General features: G+C 38.5%; 1 protein-coding gene across 6 annotated transcripts in view; it reads right to left on the bottom strand.

The window, feature by feature from the left end:
* Nucleotides 1–25,983, bottom strand: part of DENND2C (DENN domain containing 2C) — an 85,814-nt gene that overhangs the window by 16,119 nt on the left and 43,712 nt on the right. For 5 of the 6 annotated variants that reach the window (XM_041755379.1, XM_041755378.1, XM_041755382.1 and 2 more), the window contains 13 exons: nucleotides 23,373–24,395; nucleotides 22,494–22,630; nucleotides 21,988–22,100; nucleotides 21,089–21,259; nucleotides 16,432–16,528; nucleotides 10,801–10,845; nucleotides 8,537–8,724; nucleotides 5,296–5,405; nucleotides 3,203–3,272; nucleotides 2,630–2,707; nucleotides 1,955–2,095; nucleotides 1,043–1,191; nucleotides 159–336 (listed from right to left, as the gene is read on the bottom strand). In XM_041755379.1, the coding sequence (XP_041611313.1) occupies nucleotides 159–336; nucleotides 1,043–1,191; nucleotides 1,955–2,095; nucleotides 2,630–2,707; nucleotides 3,203–3,272; nucleotides 5,296–5,405; nucleotides 8,537–8,724; nucleotides 10,801–10,845; nucleotides 16,432–16,528; nucleotides 21,089–21,259; nucleotides 21,988–22,100; nucleotides 22,494–22,630; nucleotides 23,373–24,202 (2,307 nt within the window). In that variant the 5' untranslated portion in view covers nucleotides 24,203–24,395. The remainder of the gene's footprint in view (nucleotides 1–158; nucleotides 337–1,042; nucleotides 1,192–1,954; nucleotides 2,096–2,629; nucleotides 2,708–3,202; nucleotides 3,273–5,295; nucleotides 5,406–8,536; nucleotides 8,725–10,800; nucleotides 10,846–16,431; nucleotides 16,529–21,088; nucleotides 21,260–21,987; nucleotides 22,101–22,493; nucleotides 22,631–23,372; nucleotides 24,396–25,983) is intronic. The other variant, XM_041755383.1, reaches the window with a different exon arrangement.

The raw sequence follows: 25,983 nt of genomic DNA, 5'->3' as shown, positions 1-25,983 counted from the left end.
ATTCGATCCCGGGTCTCCAGGATCGCGCCCTGGGCCAAAGGCAGGCGCTAAACCGCTGCGCCACCCAGGGATCCCCCAGCTCCATCATTCTTAAAGGCGATTTGCTTTCATTTATCAGTGCCTTGTCTTTTCCATAGGTACTATTTCTCCCATCTCACCTCTTCAATGGGTAGGTCCTGGAGTTGCGGTAAGGAGCAAGACAGGATTCCAATAAGGAATGGAGTAGGTGAGCACACAATGTCAATCATAGATGCTGGTAGGACTGGAATGTAGGTATGCTGCCAGGTGAATGGATATAGTGTGGCAACTACAGCATGGCCACATTTTGACAGGGTGCTAGCCAGAGAAGAAAGCAAATGGTGTCACTTACTGAGCAACACAAGGAGAATGGTTCAGATATTATGTTACAGAATTACAAACTGACACTGCTTAATGATCAGTGATGACAGATTAATGATTCTGTGATTACCCATTAATTTTTAACATTTTATTTAAATTTTTAACTTAATTCACTGAAAAATTTTTGTCTTAACCAGCTTTTTCCCATAATTTATGTTGCTAAAAAGTAGTGTGTACTTAGAAAAGTAATACCAATTTTTTAAAAAATCTGAGTATAGTTGATGTACAATGTTACGTTATTTTCAGGTGTAAATGTAGTGATTCAAAGTCTCTATACATTCTGCTATGCTCACAAGTGTAGTTACCATCTGTCACCTTATAATGTCACACTATCACTGACTATATTTCCTATGCTGTACCTTTTATTCCCATGACTTCTTCATTCCAGCAATATGAATTTTTTTCACTAACATGAATTTTTAACAACAGTTTAAGTAAAACACATTTAGAAAGATATATAAACTGTAATCCCAAAGTCACTGCTATAGCCTAATGCAAATAGCTTTTGGATTATTTACCATTTGGAATTATCCATGTCATTAGGTAACTGAGATCTACAGTTTTTTTTAATATGCCCAAATCTTAAAATAGTGAGAACGAGTAAAATACCAGTAGGAAGTGACATATTTTACATATTTATCACCTTAGGCTGTTGGCAACAAAGATTACCCTCCGTTCCAACAGGAGGGAGGCACAGACCCGGATGAGATGGCACACACTCAAGCACTTAAAGAGACATTCAAAGTCAACATGTTCCAATCGGGAATCCAGCGGTCGGCAGAGTTCAATTGACTAAAATGAAAGCATCTGAATCAGGGGAGTTCAGATCGGAAAACAATCTCTAACAATATCATCAATGGATCCTGTCATTCTCTTACAGGTTAAATTCTAGACAGAGATTTTGCCACAGAGTTTGTGAAGCTGCGTATACTAATCCCAAGAGCCAACACCTTATTATTAATATGATTTTTAAAAGACTTTTTTTTTTTTAAGTAATCTCTACACCCAACATGGGGCCTGAACTCATAACCTCAAGATGGAGCAAAATTTATTTTGCCCTATAAATTTCTGCTAAAATCTTTAATCCCACCTGATAATGGCATATATAATCTTCATTTATCACAATGAAATTATTACGAAGGGGCTCAATCTATGAAAGACAGAAAAACTGTGGCTCCTGGGTCTGGAGGGTCAACTATCTCACAGATCACCCGGACATTTCTCCAGTGTTCTGTAAGACTAAAACATTCTGCACAGTTAGTTAATGGAAAAGAGAAAACTATGCCATGAGGCTTCTGGAAACTGTCTATTAGTGTTAGCCCTGCTATTTGGTGGCTATCAAATCTTTTGGGGATGCCTGGGTGGCTCAAGGGTTGAGTGTCTGCCTTTGGCTCAGTGTGTGATCCCAGGATCCAGAACGGAATCCCACATTGGGCTCCTTGCAAGAAGCCTGCTTCTTCCTCTGCCTGTATCTCTGCCTCTCTGTGTGTGTGTCTCTCATGAATAAATAAATAAAAATCCTAAAAAAAAATCTTTTCAAAGTGAGCTAACTTACCCCATCACCAGCCCCAGGGAGGTAACTCTTAACTGTGATGGTGCGTCCAGGAGCCGGGAAAGGAGCTTCCATGACACTTCGCATGAATGGGTAAACCAGGGCTGGAGACATTTCTCTTCTCTTCTCTACCTCATCCAAAATCTGCACATGCAACATAGGTTATTTTTTTAGGGATTTGAAAATGCAAGGAACTGCCAAACATGATGCACAAACTTGAAAATCACACCAAAAGATTTTAAGGCAAATTTCTCCACAAATAAATGTCAATTAAAGGCATCATCTCTCTTGGGGGTATCTTTACATCCACAAGAAAAATTACTCAAATAAATCAACTCATTTTTAGAAGAGAAGCCCCTTTCATCTCACTAAGGTAAGGGCAGAGAAAATAATCTTGCTGGGTGGGGTCTGGGAAAGACAGGAGACAAAATAAGCCTCAGGCCATGTTCTCCTTGAAGTTGGGAGGTTTGGCAAGCCAAAACGAGGATGACATGACAAGAGTATCTGGATTAGAGGCCTGAGAGTCTCTAGACTCGCAGCTCTACTCTCCTACTGAGAACCCTTTCTAGAGTAGTATGTTAGAGTCTCTGTCACTAAACATTGCCTAGTGACATCATCAGAAACAAAAACTTACTGAGAAAAGCACAGCACCTTCCCTAGGGTTCATGCTGCTCTCACCTTGGAAAAAAGGTTGAAGCAGCCGAGGCGACTAACCATGCAGTACACCTCAGGTAGTCGCTTCCCTTTGCCTTCTGGCTAAAAGAAAAAAACAAAGCAAATATGAAGCACATCTGTTCATTCTAACTATTAATGCTCTCTTAGTAACAGAGTAGTAACCAAGGCTCTCATCCCCACTGATGAATGGGGAAATGCTAAAATATGTTAGCATGATTTATTCCAGGTTTAGTGGAGGCATCTAAGCAAGAAGAAAGTAACTCAGGGCTCCCATGATTGGCTCATGGAGGTCCATCCCTTGAATAGACCCAGACTGATAATCAGCCACTCTGTCATGGTTTCTTCGTCTATTACAAACAAATAAAAAACAGGCAAACCAATAAATAAAATAAGTCCTACCCCTCTTATTCTGGAATACTGCAGCTAACTCCAAACTTGCTCTTACTATTTAAAGCTAACATAGTTTCTTTAATACATGGATCATTAAGCAGCCCTCAAAGTCACCTAGAAATCAGGTTTCTGAAGTTCTTAGTCTGACTTGACCAACCCTGCCTGTAGCACAAATCTGGTACTTACCAAGAGCTTCTTACAGTAACCAAACCAACGGCTCCCATCTTCACCAGTTAAGACAAAGGAGAATGTTTCACTGAAAAAAATAGTCAATAGTATGAGATCTACACACGGCTTATACCATTCTTCATGGAACAGATAACTGAAAATTAATGTCCAATAGCAGTCATTTTGTGATGTGAGAGGAGCCATTAATATTACATTTATTACAAGTCACCTTCCTCCTGAGAGGAAATGTCCAAGCCTAAGAACATCTTGCCTTGCACTGAAGTGAGAGCATATTTACAGGAGGAACTGCTGATGCCACTGTCTGCTTTTACTTTCTTATTCATCCAGTGTAGCTATTAATCAAGTCTACTTTCCTTTTGTAAATATCCAATTTAGTCTAACATTTAGATAAGCTGTGAAGGACTTGGATAAGTTATTTTTCCCTTCCGAATTCTTCTACTTAGTTCTGAGAGGTCCCTATGGAACAGTGATAGGCAAAGGATTATATTCTTTTTTTTTAAAAAAGATTTTATTTATTAATTAATTCATGAGAGACACAGAGAGAGGTGCAGAGACACAGGCAGAAGGAGAAGCAGGCTCCATGCAGGGAGCCTGACATGGGACTCCATCTCCAAACTGGGATCACGCCCTGGGCCCGAAGGCAGGCAATCAACCGCTGAGCCACCCAGGGATCCCAGGATTATATTCTTTTTTTTTTTTTTTAAGATTTTATTTATTTATTCGAGAAACAGAGAGAGAGAGAGGCAGAGACACAGGCAGAGGGAGAAACAGGCAGAGGGAGAAGCAGGCTCCATGCAGGGAGCCCGATGCAGGACTCGATCCAGGGTCTCCAGGATCATACCCTGAGCTGAAGGCGGTGCTAAACCGCTGAGCCACCCGGGCTGCCTCCCAGGATTATATTCTTGATGTAAAAAAGTTAATAGGAAAATTATCAACTCCTCACTGGAAACACAGGCAAAAGATCTACATAGGTAATTTTCAAAAAGAAGACCAAGAAAGAAATTCACTAATAATCAAAAAAGTCCAAATCTGAACAGCCAATATATATATGCCTATATATGGCCAAAAATAAAGATGGAAAATAAATATGTCAAAATATTTAATTATCATCTCTGAGTACCAGAATACCAGTGACTTGTAATTTCTGCTTTTTATTTACTCTTCTGTATTTTCCAAATGTTCCAGGAAAAAATCCCATAAAACTTGTTGGGTGGCAGAAGTGGGCACAGTTATAGAGCAGCCAGGTCAGTGTGAAAGAAGCTGTCTGTGCCGTGAGCAGTACACCTGTCACCCTGAGAGTGTCAGGACTGATGGCTCAGAAAGGAGAGTGGCCATCAGGCCAAACTGGTTAGGAGACACAGCAGCTCAGATGGGAGGCAATGTAGGTGGAAGGGCAAAGCAGCTACTCAGGCAATGGGTGAGATTGTCCGCCAGCAGGGTATCTACACGTGACATGGTTCCCAGAGTTATGTTTTTCAGCCTTAAGAGCATGGTCAGTAATTACGGTTCTGAACAAAGCAGTATGTACTAACAAGCAGGATTCAGAGATGCTGACTGTTTATTAATTGAACATGGTTCCCTTGAGATACCAGGAAGAAATTCTTTATCTTTCCTTCTCAATATACTCACACCTCCCAACCTGGAGCCTCCATTTGTACAAGACCCACAGCGGGAGGTACACCATGGGCTGTGGCTTCTGTCCACTTGAAAGACAAACAAGGTACAGACGCTGTTCTGTTTCATCTCCTTCTAAGGAGGGTTCCAAAGCTCAAGTCTTTTTTCCTTTTGTTCACTTGCTGGCATTTCTGAGTGTATGTAAAACGGAACTTTTTCCCCCTCCTGTAGAACTGGCACACTACAGAGATTCTCAAACTTGTTTTCCCTTTGACACTGAAACCATTCCATGTTTTTCTTTTTGTATGCACATAGGAAATGTTCTAATTCCGTTTGTTCCTGTTCTCCCACAGCATCCTTGACCTGCCACGGTGTCCACACAGCTGTATAACTGCTGGCTTTACCCTTTTCTCAAACATTCTGATTCTACTTTTGCAGTTCTAACAAACAGAAATCAGGTAAAGGAGCCTATTTACCTCTTGAGTTCTGAGGTTGGCACCCAGTCCTTTGAGTCGGGAAAACAAAATTTGGGGATGACTTTGAGCCTCTCTTCTGTGTCTTTGGACTGCTTAAAGCCATGATCACCCTGAAAAAGATAATGTGATAGGTGGCTAATAGTCTATGTAAGTGGAGACTAGAAATACAAAACGGCCTCGTCTCAGGAAAAGAGGTCTCTGATAAGCCTCAGTAGTCATCTCAGCATGGTTTTGTGTTGTTTAATACAACAGGAAGGCCAAGACCAATAATCACTGAAGACGCAACTGAGAACAGAGTTACTAAGAATAAAAAATCCTATTTTTACATAGAAATGGTTACTTGTGGAAATCCTATAATCTGATGTTGGAGAGGTGCCTGGAAATAGTTTCTAGTCTAGAAGTAGAATCTTATTTTAGGATTCACATACTAGAGGAAACACAACAAATAAAAATCAATTCTATAATATACTGATAGCAAAAACCCAGTTAGCACCAGATAGTCTGATCAATAATTAAAGATGTTTTGAAAAAGCAAATGAATGTTATTTAGAAAAGATATTACTTTTAGAGTCTATCCCATATATAATCATTTCCCTTAGCATATAATCTTTTCTAACTAATTATGGGTTTGCAACTTCCTGTAAAATTTTAGCATAGAAGACCTTTCCATGCAAGTCTGGTATTGTATGCCAAAGAACAATCTAAAATTAGTTAAACCAATAGATATTTAAAAATTAGTATAAAACAAGCAGATAATAAGTCTACTAACCATATTACCATCTTGTAACTAATACAATATATCCTTTAATTTAATTTCTAAACAGACCATGCAGCCATTCTGAGTCACTTGAATATTAAGCTCTTCAGAAACAGAAAAGCATTATAACAAAATTTTAGTTGTCTCATACTCTGTTATTTTAATATTATTAAATGACTCACAATCATCTTCATCTAAGGTTTTCCACAACACAATCAAGAGACTTGATCAGCTCTTTCCCACCTTAACTTTTAAGGAGCCTAAAGCACAAAGATGCTAAGTAACTTGTTTAGAAACATTTCTGGATCACTGCCAGAGTCAACTGCATCCTTATCTGGTTCTGAGTCCCTTAATTCAGGCTTTGTTGAAAACAGGTTCAACCTCAAGCTTGCTTTCTGCAAATGTAAGACTAATTGAAAATAGGGAAAAAATTAAGCTCCTCTTTATGGGAAATTTGATTCCTCAAGACTATCTGGATTGCATTATTTTATTTATTTATTTATTTATTTTTAAGATTTTATTTATTTATTCATGAAAGATACACAGAGAAAGAGAGAGAGAGGCAGAGACACAGGCAGAGGGAGAAGCAGGCTCCATGAGGGGAGCCCGATGTGGGACTCGATCCCGGGTCTCCAGGATCACGCCATGGGCCGAAGGCAGGCGCCAAAGCACTGAGCCACCCAGGGATCCCTGGATTGCATTATTTTAGACTTCTATGGCTCAGTGTTGTGACACTGTGCTCTCTCAGGCTACATTGAAGAATTTTATTTTTATTTTATTTTTTTTTAAGATTTATTTATTTATGATAGACACAGATAAGAGAGAGAGGCAGAGAGAGAAGCAGGCTCCATGCCGGGAGCCCGATGCGGGACTCGATCCCAGGACTCCAGGATCGCGCCCTGGGCCAAAGGCAGGCACCGAACCGCTGAGCCACCCAGGGATCCCCGTACATTGAAGAATTTTATAAGAAATTAACCACTGATTTATTTACAGTGGGAATGTTGTTGAGCACTTTTTTTTTAAATGAAAGGTTATACAGGAAATGTCTCTTATATTTCATTCCAGTACAGTCGTGGTGTACACTGACTTTTTTGGTGAAACATGTAACTCAGGGTTTAAACCCCAAATCCATGGGATCCCTGGGTGGCGCAGCGGTTTGGCGCCTGCCTTTGGCCCAGGGCGCGATCCCGGAGACCCGGGATCGAATCCCACATCAGGCTCCCGGTGCATGGAGCCTGCTTCTCCCTCTGCCTGTGTCTCTGCCTCTCTCCCTCTCTCTCTGTGTGACTCTCATAAATAAAGAAAAATTAAAAAAATAAAAATAAAAAATAAACCCCAAATCCTAAAGCAACTGAGCATATTAACTTAAACGAGAGAAGTGGTCCACACAGGAAGATGGAGTGTGAGTAAATGTCCCTATGTAAAGGGATCACTCCTTACCAAGGCCAGCTACATAATCTGCAGAGCATAGTGCGAGATCAAACTGTGGACCCCGTGTTCAAACAGCAGGAAAAAAGGGGCTGCCTGAGTGGCTCAGTCAGTTGAGCATCTGCCTTTGGCTCAGGCCCTGATCCAGGGTTCCAGGATCAAGCCCTGCATTGGGATCGCTGTTCAGTGGGGAGCCTGCTTCTCCCTCTCCTGCTCCCTCTGCTTGTGTTTTCTCTGTGTGTGTGTGTGTGTGTGTGTGTGTGTGTCAAATAATAAAATCTTTTTTAAAAAGCAGGAAAAATTAAATAGACAATAAAATATAAAACTTTGTCTTCTCTTCAAGGTGTCCCAACCTACAGTGGGATTTCTATTTGCTATTTAATATTATGCTCCCTCAGGCATAAGGTAGGAAAAAACCAAATAATATTATTAGTAACAGTACCACTTATCAAGTGCTTACAATATGCCAGGAATTGCATTAAGCACTTTACATATATTATCTCATTAAACCCTTACTAATAATGGGTAACATTCTATAGTGCTGACTATATGCTAGACACTATCCTAAGTGCCTTACATAGCTCATTTAATCCTCACTACAACTCAGTGGGATAGACACTATTATGATTACCTCTATTTTACAAATAAAGAAACCAAAGCACAGAGCAGTTAAATAACTGCTCAAAGTTAAGAGCTAGTAAGTGGCAGATGCAAGAGTTGGCTTAGAGTTCATGCTCTAAACTGCTACCCTTAGTGTACCGTATTTATCATTCTCCTCATTAAGAATGAGAAAACTGAGGCTTTGCAACTTGCTAAGGGGCACTTAGTAAACAGCAGAGCAAAAAATAAAAAAAACAACTTGGATAATGAGTTCTTTTTTTGCCCTTGTTTGAAGCTCAGGCCTGACAGGAGATGTCATCAGAACCATCTACCAGATCCTACAAGAGGTACAGTAGTAGCAAAAGCTGCTTGAAATCACAATAAAAAGAAGACAGGAAATAAAATACACACAGAGGCATTACATTCCCAAATGCCTCTTGGTCTCCTTGCACCTACCTTGCTAGGGAACTGCTGTATGACCTGGGGAATGTAGCTTATTTCTGATGGTTTCTTCTGTAGAGACACCACCACAAAAAGTTCAAAGAGCTGCTGCTCCTGTAACTCAATGAGATCCCTCTCCAAGGTCTGGTAGTGAGGGTTCCTCTTGGAAGACTGCTGCAATTGTGCTAAGCGTTTGTGGCGATCTGCAATGAAAGCAGGGAGCCTTGTCATTCCTTAGTCTTCCCTCCAGCACCCAGAGGTCATGAACCATAAGGACTAATTTCCACTCAGTCACTGATGACTGAGTACTGACTAACTAGTACCGGCCACACAGACCTGGGAGGGCTGTGACGTACTCAAGGAACAAGTGCGGATTCTCACGAGCACCTAGGGGCCCAGCGGTGAGATTCCATGTCCCAACCTATACTCTATGTATGTCCCAACACGTATTTCTACACTGTCCCATCTTTTATGGCATAACACATGGAAAAGGTCAGGTAAAGGCACTGGCCCAAAAAGAGACACCATTGTTGGGACCCTGAATTATCTCTCTCTCTCTCTCTCTCTCTCTCTCTCTCTCTCTCTCACACACACACACACACACACACACAAAACCCCCCACACACATGTGTATGTGTTTTGGGGGGGTGGGATTTGATAAAAGAACTGAGTCCTACAGAGGCTAAGTACATAAAGGGATAAGTCTTATAAAATTAAAACAATAACTATCCTCCCATTAAGGGAACTGTTCTTTTCCCTTCTCTCCTTGGCATATATTACTAATAATGGGCATTTGCTTATATATCAGTATATGGTGCTAAATGAAGAGGGAAAAAAATGAAGCAACAGAAGACATCTATCAACAGACTATTTCTCCAAAGAATGAAATTATGGAAGCATACTAAATATTTAAACAGAATGAGCAGTTTCATTCAAAACTGGATAGCATTTAGCCTTTATTCTCACTTATTTCTAAGTTGTGAATGATTTGGGGGCACCTGGGTAGTTCAGTGGTTGAATGTGTGTCTTTGGCTCAGGTGTGATCCTGGGGTCCTGGGATGGAGTCTAAGGGAGCCTGCTTCTCCCTCTTTGCCCCTCTCTCTCTGTCTCTCATAAATAAATAAATAAAATTTTTAAAAAAAATTCATCTTGCAATGGCTCCCTGGAATTATCCAGTACATTTAGTGCTCTAGGCAAAGCTTCACACTCCAAAGGGCCCAGTTCAAGTCAAGAAAGTTTTAGGTCCTGTTTCTCAGTAGCAACACTGTAAAATTCGTCATCTTTACATATCCAGGCTGAACCTGATGATGATTTAAGTTCACCTTCAGTCATGATGGCTACAGAATCAAACACCTGAAGCAATTCAGGCCAATGGAGAGAGCACATGACTATTAATCATAAGAGCAGGGCAGCCCCAGTGGCTCAGCGGTTTGGTGCCTACTTTCGGCCCAAGGCATGATCCTGGAGACCTGGGATCGAGTCCCACGTCGGGTTCCCTGCATGGAGCCTGCTTCTCCCTCTGCCTGTGTCTCTGCCTCTCTTTCTCTCTGTGTGTCTCATGAATAAATAAATAAAATCTTTTAAAAAAATCATAAGAGCAGAATATTGGACTTGGAAATGCCTGGTACTCAGCTTTGGTAATTCACATCTCTGACTTTTCTCATGCCTCAATATGTCAGTGAGTTCAATAGGAACTGTGTAATTTGCTGCAAAAATCCATTAGATGAAGGATACAGAGCACGAGAAAGGGCTTGAACAAATAGCCAAAAGTACGTGGCAGATTCTATATCCTAACAGAAAGTAAATGGCACAATAATTTGAAATATAAATAAATGCCTACGAATAAGAAATAGATCAATGTTTCCTGTCTCAGTGTTAAGAGATATCAAAGGTACTTAAATAAGTACACATGAGCGACTGTGAAAGATCAGATATTTAATGGTATGTACTTGTCTCAGAAGATGATTCACATACTATTTTGGCTGCTGGGAAACTAGTGCACATATGTCTGAACATGCACCCCTCCGCTCCCCTAAAAACATTCCATCTAAAGAACCAGACTGTTTGCCTTATGTCAACATGGGAGATTTTTAATGCTGTCAAACATCTGACGGCGTCCTGTTTAGTTCCCCAGATCTCAACAGGTCCTTATAACGAAGAAATCGCCTACAAAATAAAGTTTAATGTGGGAAAAACACGCTCAGTCACAAAGGAAGGTACCACTCCACCCATAACCAGGATCATCATGAGAAAGGGAGCAGCCCCATTGACTCACTCACTCTTTGGCAGATACTCGGCATCACTTTCGTTCCCACTGGTTTCGCCTGAAAAGAAAGAGAGAGAGAGAGTTCCTATTTGTATTGTCCAACAGTAGGAAGTCCCTGGGACTGGGAACGGTGGAAAGCCTCTATTGACCTGGAGACTTGGGAGTCAGGAGTATTAAGGAGGCTGAGCCTTTCTGCAGACCACTTACAACAGGGTAAGGAAGTCATGAAAGGGAACAGATAGCTCAGAGAAGCAACTAATCCACTCTAGATGCTTCCCACACCCTATTTCCCTCCCTCCTCAGCTCCCAGCTCATCCCTAATTCTCTGAAGTCTGGCTCAGAGTAGATTTTATTTCTACATTCATTGCCTTGTCTTTATTCCCAAATAAGATACCAAAGGTAGACACCAGCCTGGCTGAATAAAAATCTCAACAGAGAACCAACAATGAATTTAGAGTAATAGGAAAGTGTGGGGCTCAGAGGGATAACCACATAAATTTATAAAGAAACACCAACCTCTTTTACAATGCTTCTGAGCTACTGCTAGGCCAAACTCAGTGTTCCTTTACTCTGAATTCTTACAGTACTAAGACTGCTTTGAACTGCTCTGACTCCCCAATCGGATTTTAAGTACCTTGGTAATAAAGAGCTATGCTTTTACAAGGGAGTGTTTTGTACCACAATGCTAGGCACATGGCTAATTTACTTATACACACACACACACACACACACACACACACACACAGCTTTCTGAACAAGTAAATGAAAAATTTCTAGGTCTGAAAAGTTAAAGCAAAATTTAAAAACGTACAGAAGGGAAAATCTTTCTGTAACTTTCCTCCCTTTCCCCTTTCTTTTCTTTCTTTCCAGACACTTCCATAGTTTCCTAAGAAATGCCTGATGCTAAGGACACAAACAGGACTTCCTGTATCAAGAAAAACAAGGCTAGGAGTCATAAATGAAAAATGCATATAAGTTTAATTATATAAAGTATGAAATTTCTATCTAATAAAAAATTACTAAATTTGAAAAGGAAACAAACTGGGAAGATATTTGTAATATACATTGTAGACACAAGAATAAATTTCTTCATATTCAAATGACTGTTATGAATGAATACGAAAAATTACAGCACAATAGAAAAATGAATACAGGGCAGGAATAGGCAATCCATAGAAAAAGACATAACTATTGATAAGTGTGATAACTGTCCAAATGTATAATTAAAGAAATGTAAATTAAAATAATAAATAAGCTACAATATTAAACCATGCTATTGGCAAAAATAAAAAGCTTTATATAACAAAGTGTTAGTGAAAACAATGAGAAAAAAGTCATTTTTGAATGCTGTTCACAGAAATATAAGCAGTCACAGTCACAATCTGTGGGACAATTTGGCAAAAGTTAAAAAATTTTAAATGTTCATGTTCTTTGGTTAAGTCCACTGCTAGGAACTTATTCTACAGATGTATTCTTATCAATATAGAAAGACATATACAAAAAAGATGTAATGATGCAGCATTGTTTGAAGAGAAAAAACATATATAAATCCATAGGTTAAATAAAATGTGAAACGATTTTAATCTCTACCAGCTTAAATAAAATCCTCCTGCATCCATACAATGCACTACATACAGTACAGCTATGTGGATCTCTATGTGTTGATACTGAAAGAACTATGAAATAATTACTTTTTTTTTAAGCTTAAATGTTCATGTTCTTTGGTTAAGTCCACTGCTAGGAACTTATTCTACAGATGTATTCTTATCAATATAGAAAGACATATACAAAAAAGATGTAATGATGCAGCATTGTTTGAAGAGAAAAAACATATATAAATCCATAGGTTAAATAAAATGTGAAACGATTTTAATCTCTACCAGCTTAAATAAAATCCTCCTGCATCCATACAATGCACTACATACAGTACAGCTATGTGGATCTCTATGTGTTGATACTGAAAGAACTATGAAATAATTACTTTTTTTTTTAAGCAAGACATATAAAGTCTGTATAGTGTAAAAAATTATTTAGGTAGGGATGCCTGGGTGGCTCAGTGGTTGCATCTGCCTCTGGCTCAGGGTGTGACCCTGGAACCCATATCGGGCTCCCCACAGGGAGCCTACTTTTCCCTCTGCCTGTGTCTCTGCCCTCCCCCTCTATGTCTCTCATCTTATTCTATATTATTGTAATTTCTTGCTTCACTTATTTAAATTTAATGATAAAGAGTAAGAGAACATTAAAAAACGCTGCTTCTTCATAAGAGATGTAACAGAAAAAGTAGCTATTTAAATACTGTATACTGTATAGGTTTGAGTGGGGGGGGGGGTGTAGATTTTTTTTCTTTAAGTAGGCTCCATGCCCAAACATGGGGCGTGAACCCATAACCCTGAGATCAAGAGTTGATGCTCTACCGACTGAGCAAGCCAGGCGTCACTTTTTTTTTAATTAAAAAAAAATCTTTAATTTGTTTGTTTAGAGCAAGCTCCACACCCAACGTGGGGCTTGAACTCATGACCTGGAGATCAAGGATCACATACTCTACTGAGTGAGCCAGCCAGGCGCCCCCAATTTTTTTAAAATTTGGGTATAGTTGATGCACAATGTTACATTAGTTTCATGTACAATACAGTGATTTGACAAGTGCTCTGCTCACTGCAAGTGGTCACTATCATCTTATAGGCTTTATAACTTCAAATTAAGTACCCTGATAGAAAACATACTGGAGCTAGGAACTCAGTATGAAGGAACAAACACTGAACTCCTGCGTCCTGTTTGTGTCCTTAGGATCAGGTACTTCTTAGGGGCCTATTAAGCATCTGGAAAGAAAGGAAAGACAGGGAAAAGGAAGGGAAAGTAATACAACTGAAAAAAAAAAACCCCTATGGAAGCTCACTTAGGTAGCTTTAATATATTCACATCTGTAGATTTTGATGATCTCCATTCCAAGACACTGAATGAAGGTTAAGGGGTTGATAAGGCAATAGGAAAATCTGCTGACAATCTGTAGGGATCAGAAAAGAAACAGATTGTCCCTATTTTATATGTGATTTCAACACACTAAATTATAGTGACACAATTGAAGAAGGGCAAAGAATCATTTTGTAACAGCTGATAACTAAAAGTTAAGAAATGTTTATATTGGAACAGATTTAGTAAAACCTAGCATGTACTGACAGGGTAGGTAAATAGAATTACCTGGTTCTACTAGTCATTGTTGATCTATAGACAAAAAGCTTAAGGAAGAAAACAAAAATCTGAGAATGTGACCATCGCGCCAGAAATTCCTCAGGCAGGACAGAAATTCCTGGTGCCCACTAGAGGAGTTGGTGACAGAGACTGGATAATTGTATATTCTCTTTGAGCCATGCAAAAGAAAAACACAGTTGTGGGGAAGGGTTACAATTTAGGGACTGTTCTTTTCTTTGTTTTTTTTTTCCTTCGTTTTTGTTGTTAGAAGTTCACAGTCCATGCTGTTGAATTTTTTTTTCCAATAATGACACAGTGGGAAAAAAGGGCTTGGCTCTCCAAAAACTTATTTTAGAGCCAAATTTACTAAAATGTTGCTAATCCATTAGGCATAAATAAGGCATACAAATAAAATAAGAGATCAGTAAGAGCCTATTTCACAGCAGACCTTGACAGTGTAGTTGTCAGCAGATTGCTATTAATCTGGGAAAATGATAAAGTTTTGTAAGTATTTGTCCTGGCCCCAGGATCTTGAAATCTTACCTAATTTGCAATTCATAATGTATTTCCTTATCTAGAAACAGTGACAGGGATCCCTGGGTGGCGCAGCGGTTTGGCGCCTGCCTTTGGCCCAGGGCATGATCCTGGAGACCCGGGATCGAGTCCCACATCGGGCTCCCGGTGCATGGAGCCTACTTCTCCCTCTGCCTGTGTCTCTGCCTCTCTCTCTCTGTGACTATCATAAATAAATAAAAATTAAAAAAAAATTAAAAAAAAAAAAAGAAACAGTGACAATGTTGGCCACATAGGGTATCGAGAAAATGAAAGATATGAGTCTATAAGGGTCCAGCATATTTGACAACAGCTTTCATCTTCTGTATCTTGTTCTGAATTATACCAATAAAAGGCTTTTGACAATACCCTTGTTGAGGATAAGAAATACACATGGAGAAGAAATAAACTGCTAGGGGTGCCTGGGTGTCTCAGTCCGTTAAGGGTCTGCCTTCAGCTCAGGTCGTGATACCAAGGTCTTGGGAACAAGCCCCTCATTGGGCTCCCAGCTCAGCGGGAGTCCGCTTCTCCTTCTGTCCCTCACCCCTGCTCACACTCCGCTCTCATGCTCTATCTGAAATAAATAAAATCTTTTAAAAAATAAACTTAAAATCAAAGGTTATGAGAAATATTGAGAGTAAGTGATGATAGAAAGGATAAAATTTCCTGGTACTGACACTTCCTCCTCTATAAAATTAGGATAGTCTCTGCCTCTTAGTGCTATCGTATGTTGTCCATGGGATAAAGTACATACAAAAACGAATACTTCATTTGGTAAATGGTACCTGTTAGTAACATAACCAAAATGATTTCTTCTGCAGAAGTTTTCTTTTTCTTCTGCAGAAGATTATAACATGTTTTGATAACTGCTTCTGAAAATATGAAAATTTGAAAAAAATATGAAAACTTGTATCTAAAATGGTGACTAGTTGCTTTTAGAGTAAGGAAAGAGAGTCTTAAAAAAAAGGAAAGAGAGTCTTAAATTGTAGCACTGGAGAATTTTATTTTCAAATAGTAATTGTTGGAATGCAGAACAGATTTTCAAGGGAAATTAAGAAATTGCTGTTTTTGGACGTCTGTACAAATAGGAAACATTCTTCTCTGGTATGACTTGGCTGTTGTTTCCCACTTGACAAAGACTGCTAAATTCTACATATTCTTTGCCAGACAACCGAGTCAAGGATCTTGCATGAGTCTACATGAAATTCTAATAATGCACTATGGATGCTGAAAGTTTCTGTATTAAGACAATATAAGTTTTGGGGTGCCTGAGTGGCTCAGTTGGTTAAGTGTCCAAGTCTTTGTTTCAGCTCAGGTTGTGATCTCAGGGTTGTAAGATCAAGCTCCCCCCGCCCCCATCGCTGTCAGGCTCAGCACTCAGCTTGGAGTCTGCTTAGATTCTCCCTCCCTCTACCTCTGCCTCTCCCACACATGCTCTCTGAAAAAAAAAAAAAACAACAAACTTAAAAAGACAACATATGCTTTATCTAGACATCTGAAGGATAAAACTATTGAACTGAGTAGATGATTACCAGTTTAGCACCACATACGTGTGGTCTACGTATATATAATATGCTCATTTCTCCACTAAAAAAGTCTATACTGATGAATGACTATAAATCAAAGTATGATTATAAAATAATGATGCAATCTGCCTATGAAAATTAGTCTTATTGGTTTCTAATTATTTTTTAACTTATTTATTTTTTAACTTTGTTTTTACTTGGTGCCAAAATAAATAAAAGGGATTTGAGGAAGAATAAGAAATAATCTCTTATCCTAAAGAAGTTACATTTAAATGGAATAGGAAAGTAAACCCAAAATTGTAATTCACATAAACATTAAGTTATATGATTCCCTCCTCAAATGCTGATAGTCAATGGACAGCTGGAACAATTCTTACCTTTTGAAGGAGGTACTTCTTTTCCAGTATATGGGTGTAACTTTACCCTCTTTTTCCCTCTCTTAGATTCAAATATGTCAGCAATTTTCAATACAAGCTGAAAAAAGACCAACAAAGTACAAGTTAATATCAACACCAACTTGGTTTTTTTAAAGACTATTTTTATTTTTGTTATTATTTATTTTTATTTATTTACTTTTAAAAGATTTTATTTATTTATTCATGAGAGACACAGAGAGAGAGAGGCAGAGACACAGGCAGAGGGAGAAGCAGGTTCTATGCAGGGAGCCTGACGCAGGACTCAATCCCAGGTCTCCAGGATCAGGCCCTGGGCTGAAGGCAGTGCTAAACCGCTAAGCCAGCTGGGCTGCCCTAAAGACTATTTTTTAATCTCTATACCCACCTCGGGGTTCCAACTCACAACCCCTAGATCAAGAGTCGCACACTCTACTGCCTGTACTAGCCAGGTGCCCCTCACTTTTTTTTTTAAAGATTAAATACCAAGTTTTGATGGTATTAATTTATTAGTGATTCTCATTAGAGAAAGATCCACTTGATAAATAAAAGCCTTTACATTTTTTCATTTTGAATCTAAAATGAAATTTTATATTAAGATAAAATGTTGTTTCAATACAAAGTCCATACATCATGAGTAAGAAGAGGAGAAAAGGGTATCTCCTTTCCAGAAAAACCAAGCACAGGCTCTTAGGTTCCTTGTCACTCTACGTCACAACATGCAAGAAATCTGCCTACTGAGCTCTATTTGTTGACCAAACCTTTCCTGTTGCCCAGAGTAGGAAGAGGAATACTCATTCCACTTGGAAGGCAGGATAAGGCTCAGTTATTTCTGTTCCCAGGAATTCTCTGCAAAAAGAAAATAATCATGCTGACAAAGTTTTTGTCGAAGCAAAAAACTCTTTGCTGTCAGGAGCACTAATATCGTAATTTATTTTAGAAATGTCATAAAAATAGGAGCCTCTCAAATACGCTTCAGTATAAAAACCAGGCTTCAGGGAACCTGGGTGGCACAGTCAGTTCAGCATCTGCCTTCAGCTAGGGTCATGATCTCAGGGTCCTGGGATCAAGTCCTGCTTCGGGCTCCCTGCTCCAAGGGGAGCCTGCTTCTCCTTCATCCTCTGCCTCTTCCCTGGCTTGTGCATGTATGCACTCTACAGATAAATAATTAAAATCTTAAAGAACAAAAACAAAAACAAAAAAAACTAGGCTTCACTTAATAAGCGTGACTCAGAATGTTTTTCTTCGCTGCTGGGAGGTGTGCATGAAAGACACACACACACACACACACACACACACACAGAGAGTAGGGTTAAAAAAGAGGAAAGATGTGTCAACAAAACTCAAAAAGTCTTTTAAAAAGAGGAAAAAATAGGGACACCTGGGTGGCTTAGTGGTTGAGCATCTGCCTTTGGCTCAGGGTGTGATCCCTCAGGCCTGGGATCGAGTCCCACATCAGGCTCCCTGAATGGAGCATGCTTCTCCCTCTGCTCTGTCTCTGCCTGCCTCTCTCTCTGTGTGTCTCTCATGAATAAATAAATAAAATCTTAAAAAAAAAAGAGGAAAAAAATCAAGCTGATGAACAGCCATTTTTAAAAGGACGAATTTTAAAAGGACTGGTCAGCTCAGTCGCCAGAACATGCAGTTCTTGATCTTGCAGTTGTGAGTTTGAGCCCCACGGTGGGTGTAGAGACTGCTTAAATAAATAAACTTAAAAAATAAATAAAAGGAGGAATTCATTAGTTTTTCACACATATTTATCGTTTTTCTTAAAATTCCAAGCTTTGCATTAATCATTAATCCTGATTTAACATATTTAATACCAGAATTACAACTGTTAGGAACATAAGAACCAACAGTTGCTTGAGAAAAATGTTCCTCTTTTCTCTTTTGTCCTTGTTTCTCTAGCAATCTTGGCAATCCATAGGCAGCAAATCAGTCCAGACCAAGAAAAAATAACATGTGAGAAACATGTGCTTCCAATATGCAGATTATTCCCACATTTTTGGATGAGTTTATTCTTTTAAAGATTTGGTAGCTTCCATTCAAGTGAAAAATTACCAATATTCTTAAGTATTACCATTATGAAAAAAACCAAGAGAATCCAAAATAAAAAGGTATTGTTAGGGGCTATAGGAAAGACATAGAGAGTAAACATGTATTTTGAGACATAATGACCAAAAATAGTGTAATTATTATTTTGCCTTTAAGATTTATTTATTTATTTTAGAGAAAGAGAGTGTGAGCTCAAGGGGTGGTAGGGGCAGAGGGAGAGGGAGAGAGAATCTTAAGTAGACATGACGCTGAGTGCAGAGCCTTACATGGGGCTCGGTCTGATCACCCTGAGAGCATGACTGGAGCTGAAACCAAGAATTGTATGCTTAACTTAGCACCACCTGGGTGCCCTTAAAATTGTGTAATTATTAATGAGCATTTGAAAATTATACTCAAAAAGAGACTCAAATATTTTAAAGGAAAGGGAATTATCTGTTGTAGAAATAGAAGATAAAGTAATAAAATTGAAATTTTGCTTATGAGTCAGGAAGAGGAGCTTACATTTACCATCTGGTAAATACTGTAGGATACAGAAGGAAATACTGTACAGTATTCTTCCTAAGAAATTATAGAAACCATATTGCTATACACAGTTGCAACGAACAATGTGAGACATTAGGAAATCTACTCTTGCAAACAATCCCACACAGGCTCTCACAGTAGGGAAAGAAAAGAAGGGTGGGGAGAGGCATATGGACTACATCAGTGATCTTCAAACTATGAAACTAGTTTTCCTTCCAGGGATAGTTCTAGTCATCAAAGGGGAAGTAAAAGAAAACTGCTTTCCTCATGGAATGCTGTTGCTGAAGATACTCAACAGTCAAAATTTGTACTGTAAATAGACATCCTAATAGGATTTAATCCAAAGAGGGTCACTAACAGTTTATTCCTGCATGATCATCAAGAGTTCATCACCAGATTTTCCCACCTCACTTCTCAAAAGACCTTTGAAGCAATACTAGAAGAAGAAAAGTTGGATCATATCACCTATGGTTAGAAAGAGAACAAGCTTTGAGTACTTGGGGGATCCACAGTACCTAAAACACAGAAGCAGAAATTAAAAGGACAGCAAATTTCCTTGGGTCTCATTAAAATCTACAATTCATTATTCCCAAATATTGGTTAATGTCATTCCAAGAACGTCTTAAATGCAATCCCTTATGTGTTTGTACTTTCAACCCCTGTGAACACATGATCTGTCATCTCTGGGTCATGTAAGGAGGCTGCTTTGTTGTGTCAGCATGACTTACCAGAGGAGAGAACTACGTAGAATGCCTAGCAATTCTCTAAATATCTGATTCTTACATATTCCTCACCATACGCAGGACAGTAAACAGCTAAAGAGTTGTGTGTTTTGTTTTTATTTTTTCACTGAGAGATGTGTTTAGTGCTTTTTTAAAACCATGTGTCTTTAACTCTTCACATATTAAAGAGGGAGGGGCAGGAAACAGATCAGAAGAATTAAAGTATTGTGGAACAGAATATTTCCCAAGGAACCAATTAGCAGTTACTAAACCAAAAAACAGCTGGGACTTTCGTTTAATGTTAAAATCAGGCACAAAAATAGTGTGCCAAATGAATACATTAACTAATTCAGATGGGATTAAGGGAAGGAATACTACTTAAATGATTTGATTTTTTTTTTCATTTATGCAGAAAAAATACTATTTAAATTATTTTTTCATTTCTGAAAACATTCTAAATCAGAAGAATGGGATCCCTGGGTGGCGCAGCGGTTTGGCACCTGCCTTTGGCCCAGGGCGCGATCCTGGAGACCCTGGATCGAATCCCACATCAGGCTCCCGGTGCATGGAGCCTGCTTCTCCCTCTGCCTGTGTCTCTGCCTCTCTCTCTTTCTCTCTGTATGACTATCATAAATAAAAAATAAAAATAAATAAATAAATAAATAAATAAATAAATAAATCAGAAGAATGAAGTAACAAAGAATTTTAAAATATTTTCATGCAACTTAAGTGTCTCTCCTTAAAAAAATATATCTGTTTACAAATAATCTCATTTTGGTTCTAATAGTTCTGGTGGAGATGATTTAGATTTACTGCCTTTTCTCCCGTGAGAGAGAAATCATTTATTTAATGTAATTGCTGATAATTTCTATTTCCAAGTAAGAGTCAAATTTATTTTTTCTGCCAAATGGAAATTTTTGCCCCAAATTAAAGGCATATACTTTGTTATTACTGAAAATCTGTAAACTCAGGCACAAAACCTGTTTACTTTGGCATTTAAATAAATGAGTGAAAATAACACAGAAGCCAGTTTAATAGAATGTCCTCTTACATGAGAGTCTAGTGCTTCCTTCAAACAGGCAGCTGATTTTAATGAGAACTAAGATAACCAAAGTGAAACCTTCCATCTAAAATCAATTTTTCAAATCCATAAAGAAGCCCTGGCAAAAGCCACTCAGCATTTTTCGTGTATGAGCAAAAACCTAAAACTTAAGGTGGCCTTCCAAATCTTCTCATTCCAGTAGATCAGTTCTAACCTATTATTCATTTCGGTCTAAAGTTTATTTATTCTCATTTATGGAAATGAAGTAAGAGTCAAAGAATGAAAGTACTAGAGTCCTTACCCTTGGAAGATTTTTCTTTTTCCTGTTTGCAACTTCTCCAGCTCGGAAAAGCTTCCACTCAGTTAAAGTGACAGGCAAAGTGGTATCCTTTGTAAGCTTTGACCGTAAATAAGCTTGGGAGGTTTTCAGTTCCATAGTCTTCCGGTGGAGGAACTGAGGTTTGGGAGGAAGCTACAATAGGAGGAGATGAATTGGTAATGCAGATGTCTAGGTAACGCAGATGGCTCAAGATCAAGTTGTCTTAGAAAAAGATTTATCTTGTCTTTAAGTTTATGCTTGCATATCTTGTCTTGACAATTTATATTGTCTTTAAAGTCACCTCAATCAAGGACACCAGAATTTCCTTTTTACTATTTGTAAAGTCGTTTCTAAGGTTTCTAATCGAAGGGTCTACTACATTCATCGTACTTCATCATCACATTTCCAGAAAACAACAGCTCGGAATCCTCATTAATTCAAGGCAGCCTTTGCTTGCCGGGGTGACAAATGCTTTCAGGGGCAGTAATTTAGGCCACAGACTGTAATGGGACCAATAGGGAGCTGTGCTAACTACAGTGACATGAAAAGCTCATGGCTTGTCTAAAGGTGTTCATATTCTCATTTTTTTGTTGAAGTGTTAGTAAATGAACAAACAAAAAACCCCAAACCAAAGAAACAAAAAACTGTTGTGCTGCCCAAACCAACCCTCCCACTGCCAAAGAACACAAAAACCACCACAACCAACAAAACCCGTATTTCAGTGCCTCTTAATCTAGGTCCTAGTTAAATAAACCATATTAGCAAAAAAAAATAAAAAAATAAAAAATAAAATAAACCATATTAGCCTTCTTGTGGAGATCATAAACAAAATTATTGCTAATTATATATCATGTTTTCTTATATTAATTCTTTGGTTATACCTTTGGTGCTCTGAAAGCACTTTTGGGGGGTGGTAGCTTCCATGCCGAAGGGGATCTCCACATGGGCAAAGGCTGCACTGGAATATCTTCATATGGATTTTCTTTGGTGGGATCTTCAAAAATAATGGAAAAACAAAAGTTTAGAGAAATGTAGTTAAATGGAAACAAAGTGACTACAGCTAGGAAAAGAAATAAAGAACTATGTTCAGCTTCCTATTCTATAATACTGACACTTTAAGCTTGTAAACCACTCAGGTGTCCAACCAAGCTAAGAAAATTCTCAAAATACTATACTATAAACATCTACTTCTGAACTCAGCAGTCCACTAAACTAGCTATAAAAACCATTCAAGAATAAAAGAATTTATATGACAAAAGTTTCCCTGTTTAAAAGAAATATCCACAGCAAAAGATGCTTGATTATAAAAGAAAATGCCATCCTGTAGCAAAGGGCCCCATCAACTATATACTCATTAAATTTAATTGCAAAGTTTGCAGACACGCACATATGATGTCCTCATAGATATTGTCCTCCGACTGTGTGTAATAAAGTGCTGAGCCAGAATTTCTTCCAAGTTCTTCATGAATCTTCTGTGAGTTCCGATTTCGAAAGTGCTGAATATCCTCAAACTCAAAGGATTTCCTTAAGAAAGGAGATATGTTTTAAAGTTATATGTTTTAAAACTCTAGTCTTCTTTAAATTGGTATGATAAAGAGAAATCATTAAGTAAAGGACTTGTGGGGCACCTGGGTGGCTCAGTCAGTTAAGTATCTGCCTTTGGTTCAGGTCATGATCTCAGGGTCCTGGGATCGAGTCTTTCATCAGGCTTCTTGTTCAGCTGGAAGCCTGCTTCTGCCCCTCCCCACCACCACCCTGTTGGTGCTCTCTGTCAAATAAACAAATAAAACTTTTTTTTTTTTTTAAAGTAAAGGACTTGTATGCAAAATTACAGAGTTTTTTTCCTTTATCAGATACCTAATAATAACAGACTAGGCTGGTACCTTATACACACCAGGAGAAAATTGGAGACTTCTCTGGGCCAATGATATTCATGTTCTTTATTATGTACCTTTATTAAATTCCCTCTCTAATGAAAAGTGAAGCCAAGACCAGCATGCCCTAAATGAAGCAGAAGAATGTACGCCCTATACATTCTTACAGATTAAAAAACACAAGTTTTTCTGATGTTCTGATGTCAACAGATTGTCTTAGAAATTATCTCCTTTTGTAGGTACTTCTCCCTTGGGTTCATCAACATCTGTAAAATCAAACTAGGCCTGTAACCCAGACAGGGAAATGAAAATGGCTTTGAAAAGAAAAAAGCAGCTCAGTAGTTCTGGAAGGACAATACATAGAAATCATTACAAAGCAAATAAAAACATACCTTTTAGATCTCCCTCTGATTTTTCTGCCATATTTGTTTGGTTCAGGTTCCTGAGAAGAGGCCAAAGAAGACTCTGCACAAGAATTATTTTCACAGTATTTTCTGTCACAGTTTCTTTCTTTACATGGCATATCACCGGATTCAGACAAATATCTGAATGTCCTACGAGGTTTGGGCAAAGGATTTATAGAAGGTCCACATTCTTGTCCCTCGGGTTCAGAGTAAACATTTTCTAAGCTCTTGGTTATTCCATATGAGCCATCCAAAACTCTGAAATCCAGTTCTTTTTCTGAAGAATCACAATGTTCTAAAGACAAAGTGAAGACTTTATCTGGGGGGAGTGCTTCTATTTTCTTCCACAGTATCTGTGAGGTATAGAAATTTCCAGGAGGTAAGGAAGTCTCTGGATCCAAAGCAACTTCTTTCCCGTTTTCAATCTGTTTGACCCGAGAACATACCCAACTGGATTCCGATTCCTTTCTAAAGGGGTGAGCATCATCATCATTGCCATGTTTCTCGCTTTCATCCTCAGCTTGATAGTGCCTTGTAGCATCTTTGTTAGTATCCAGGCCAACATTATGAGAGTTGGTTACATCCAACTTTATGCTCTTTCCTTCAGCAACAGGAGTTTTCTTAAGAAGAATCTCTTGATGACAGTTATTGTATCTCACTCCAAAGTCCTTAGGCTGCCACTTCTCTGCATGAGATATACCATTAGTTCTTCCTTCCCACTGAGAAATTTTTTGTTTGATGTTTTTGCAGTGGCTTCTTGACAGTGTCTGAACAGCAGAACGAGAAAAACCAGCATCCATGTTCCCAGTTGGGTGCATGACAAAGCATGAATTTCACTGAGGCTCCATTACAAGGAACTGTGAAATACTGTATTCTTTTTATCCTGTCAGTTTGAATCCAAACAATTCCAGTATTTACCTTTCATCTTTAACTTGGAAATCTCTTTTTAAAAAGAAAAATCTTGATCATGGGCCCTTGCTGAAAATGGCTGTGATTTTATCTTGAATATTCCTATTAAAAAGGGACAATCCTGTGTTAACACAGTTTTATAATCTCCCAATTTAAAGTCCACTAAAACACTGCCTATCTATCCCGAAATAATCCATTTACATTGCCTAGGTAAAAATGTACCTGTCACCCATTAAGTAATTCAGCTCCACAGAGGCATTCCTAAGATGGTGATGTAACACAGAGAAAATATTACTTGTGATATTTTTCAGATTGTCAGCATCAATGTTCTGCCATATGTAATTTCCTAAAGTTACAGAGAATGAGGTTTTATAAGAGATTACACATAGTAGTATACAATATTACAACATTAATTCTTTATGAAATCTTCTCAGTGAAACAGACCAGCAAAGTATCATCTCAAATAACTAAAAAGTACATATATGCATCCAGAGCAAGAGCCCGTTAGTCTGGAAACACATCAATACCTAATATCTTCCTTCTACCCTATGTTGGGAGACAAATATTAGCTTTCATTTTAACATACCCTTATTTCAACTTTACTATTAGCAGCACAGGATTCCATAGGCGCAATGCTAATGACAATCCAATGTGTCATTATTTAACAGTTACTTTAAAATATTGTCATTGGGGCACCTGGGTGGCTCAGTGGTTGAGCATCTGCCTTTGACTCAGGGTGTGATCCTGGGGTCCCAGATCGAGTCCCACATCGGGCTTCTCGTGGGGGAAGCTGCTTCTCCCTCTGCCTGTGTCTCTGCCTCTCTCTCTGTGTCTCTCATGAATAAATAAAATCTTAAAAAAATAAAAATAAAAATAAATAAAATATCATCACTGACTGAATTTTGCACATCTCTGCCACCACACCTTGGACCCAAATCAGCAAAAATACTTACAGCCACTGTCACATTCCTTCCCTTCCCATACAGGCTTCACTCATTTAGGCTCATAAATGTTTCCTCAAATGTAAAACTTGGCATAGAACTATTCTTGTTAGCTGAGTAAAGACCTGATCTCACATTCTACTGTATACTGGTTATAAATAGCAACTGATTCAAAACTTCCTGAGGCAGGGGTCATCCTTCCTTGAGCTTTGTCTGTGGGACCCTGATTAACAGGCAGGAAAATATCTTGGCCGGGTTCTGTCAGAGCAGCTGACCAAAACTGCTACACAGTTCACACTCAAAATTTATTCTAGGCAGGGCAACTGCTAACCAGGACTTCTACCAACTTCTTTCTTTTTTTTTTATAATAAATTTATTTTTTATTGGTGTTCAATTTACCAACATACAGAATAACACCCAGTGCTCATTCCGTCAAGTGCCCCCCTCAGTGCCCATCACCCATTCACCCCCACCCCCCCCTCCTCCCCTTCCACCACCCCTGTTCCTTTCCCAGAGTTATACCAACTTTCTTTTAAACCATTCCTACAAGTCGGTAGGAAAACCAGCTTTGCTGGCAAATAAACTTCGATGAGGATCTAAGGCAAAAAAAAAAAAAACATAATAAAAACAAAAAACCATTCTAAATAATCATAAGAAATTAAACTAATGTGGGTGGAAAAAAAACCCAAGGCCCTGAAATATGAAAACTGTTGTTGCAGAACCCTGGTTTTTGTTTTTGTTTTTTGGCT

This window comes from Vulpes lagopus, chromosome 5, assembly GCF_018345385.1.
Source record: "Vulpes lagopus strain Blue_001 chromosome 5, ASM1834538v1, whole genome shotgun sequence".
Lineage (NCBI taxonomy): Eukaryota > Metazoa > Chordata > Mammalia > Carnivora > Canidae > Vulpes > Vulpes lagopus.
Note: the sequence above shows the minus strand (reverse complement) of the source record. Positions and strands in the feature narration are given on the sequence as shown.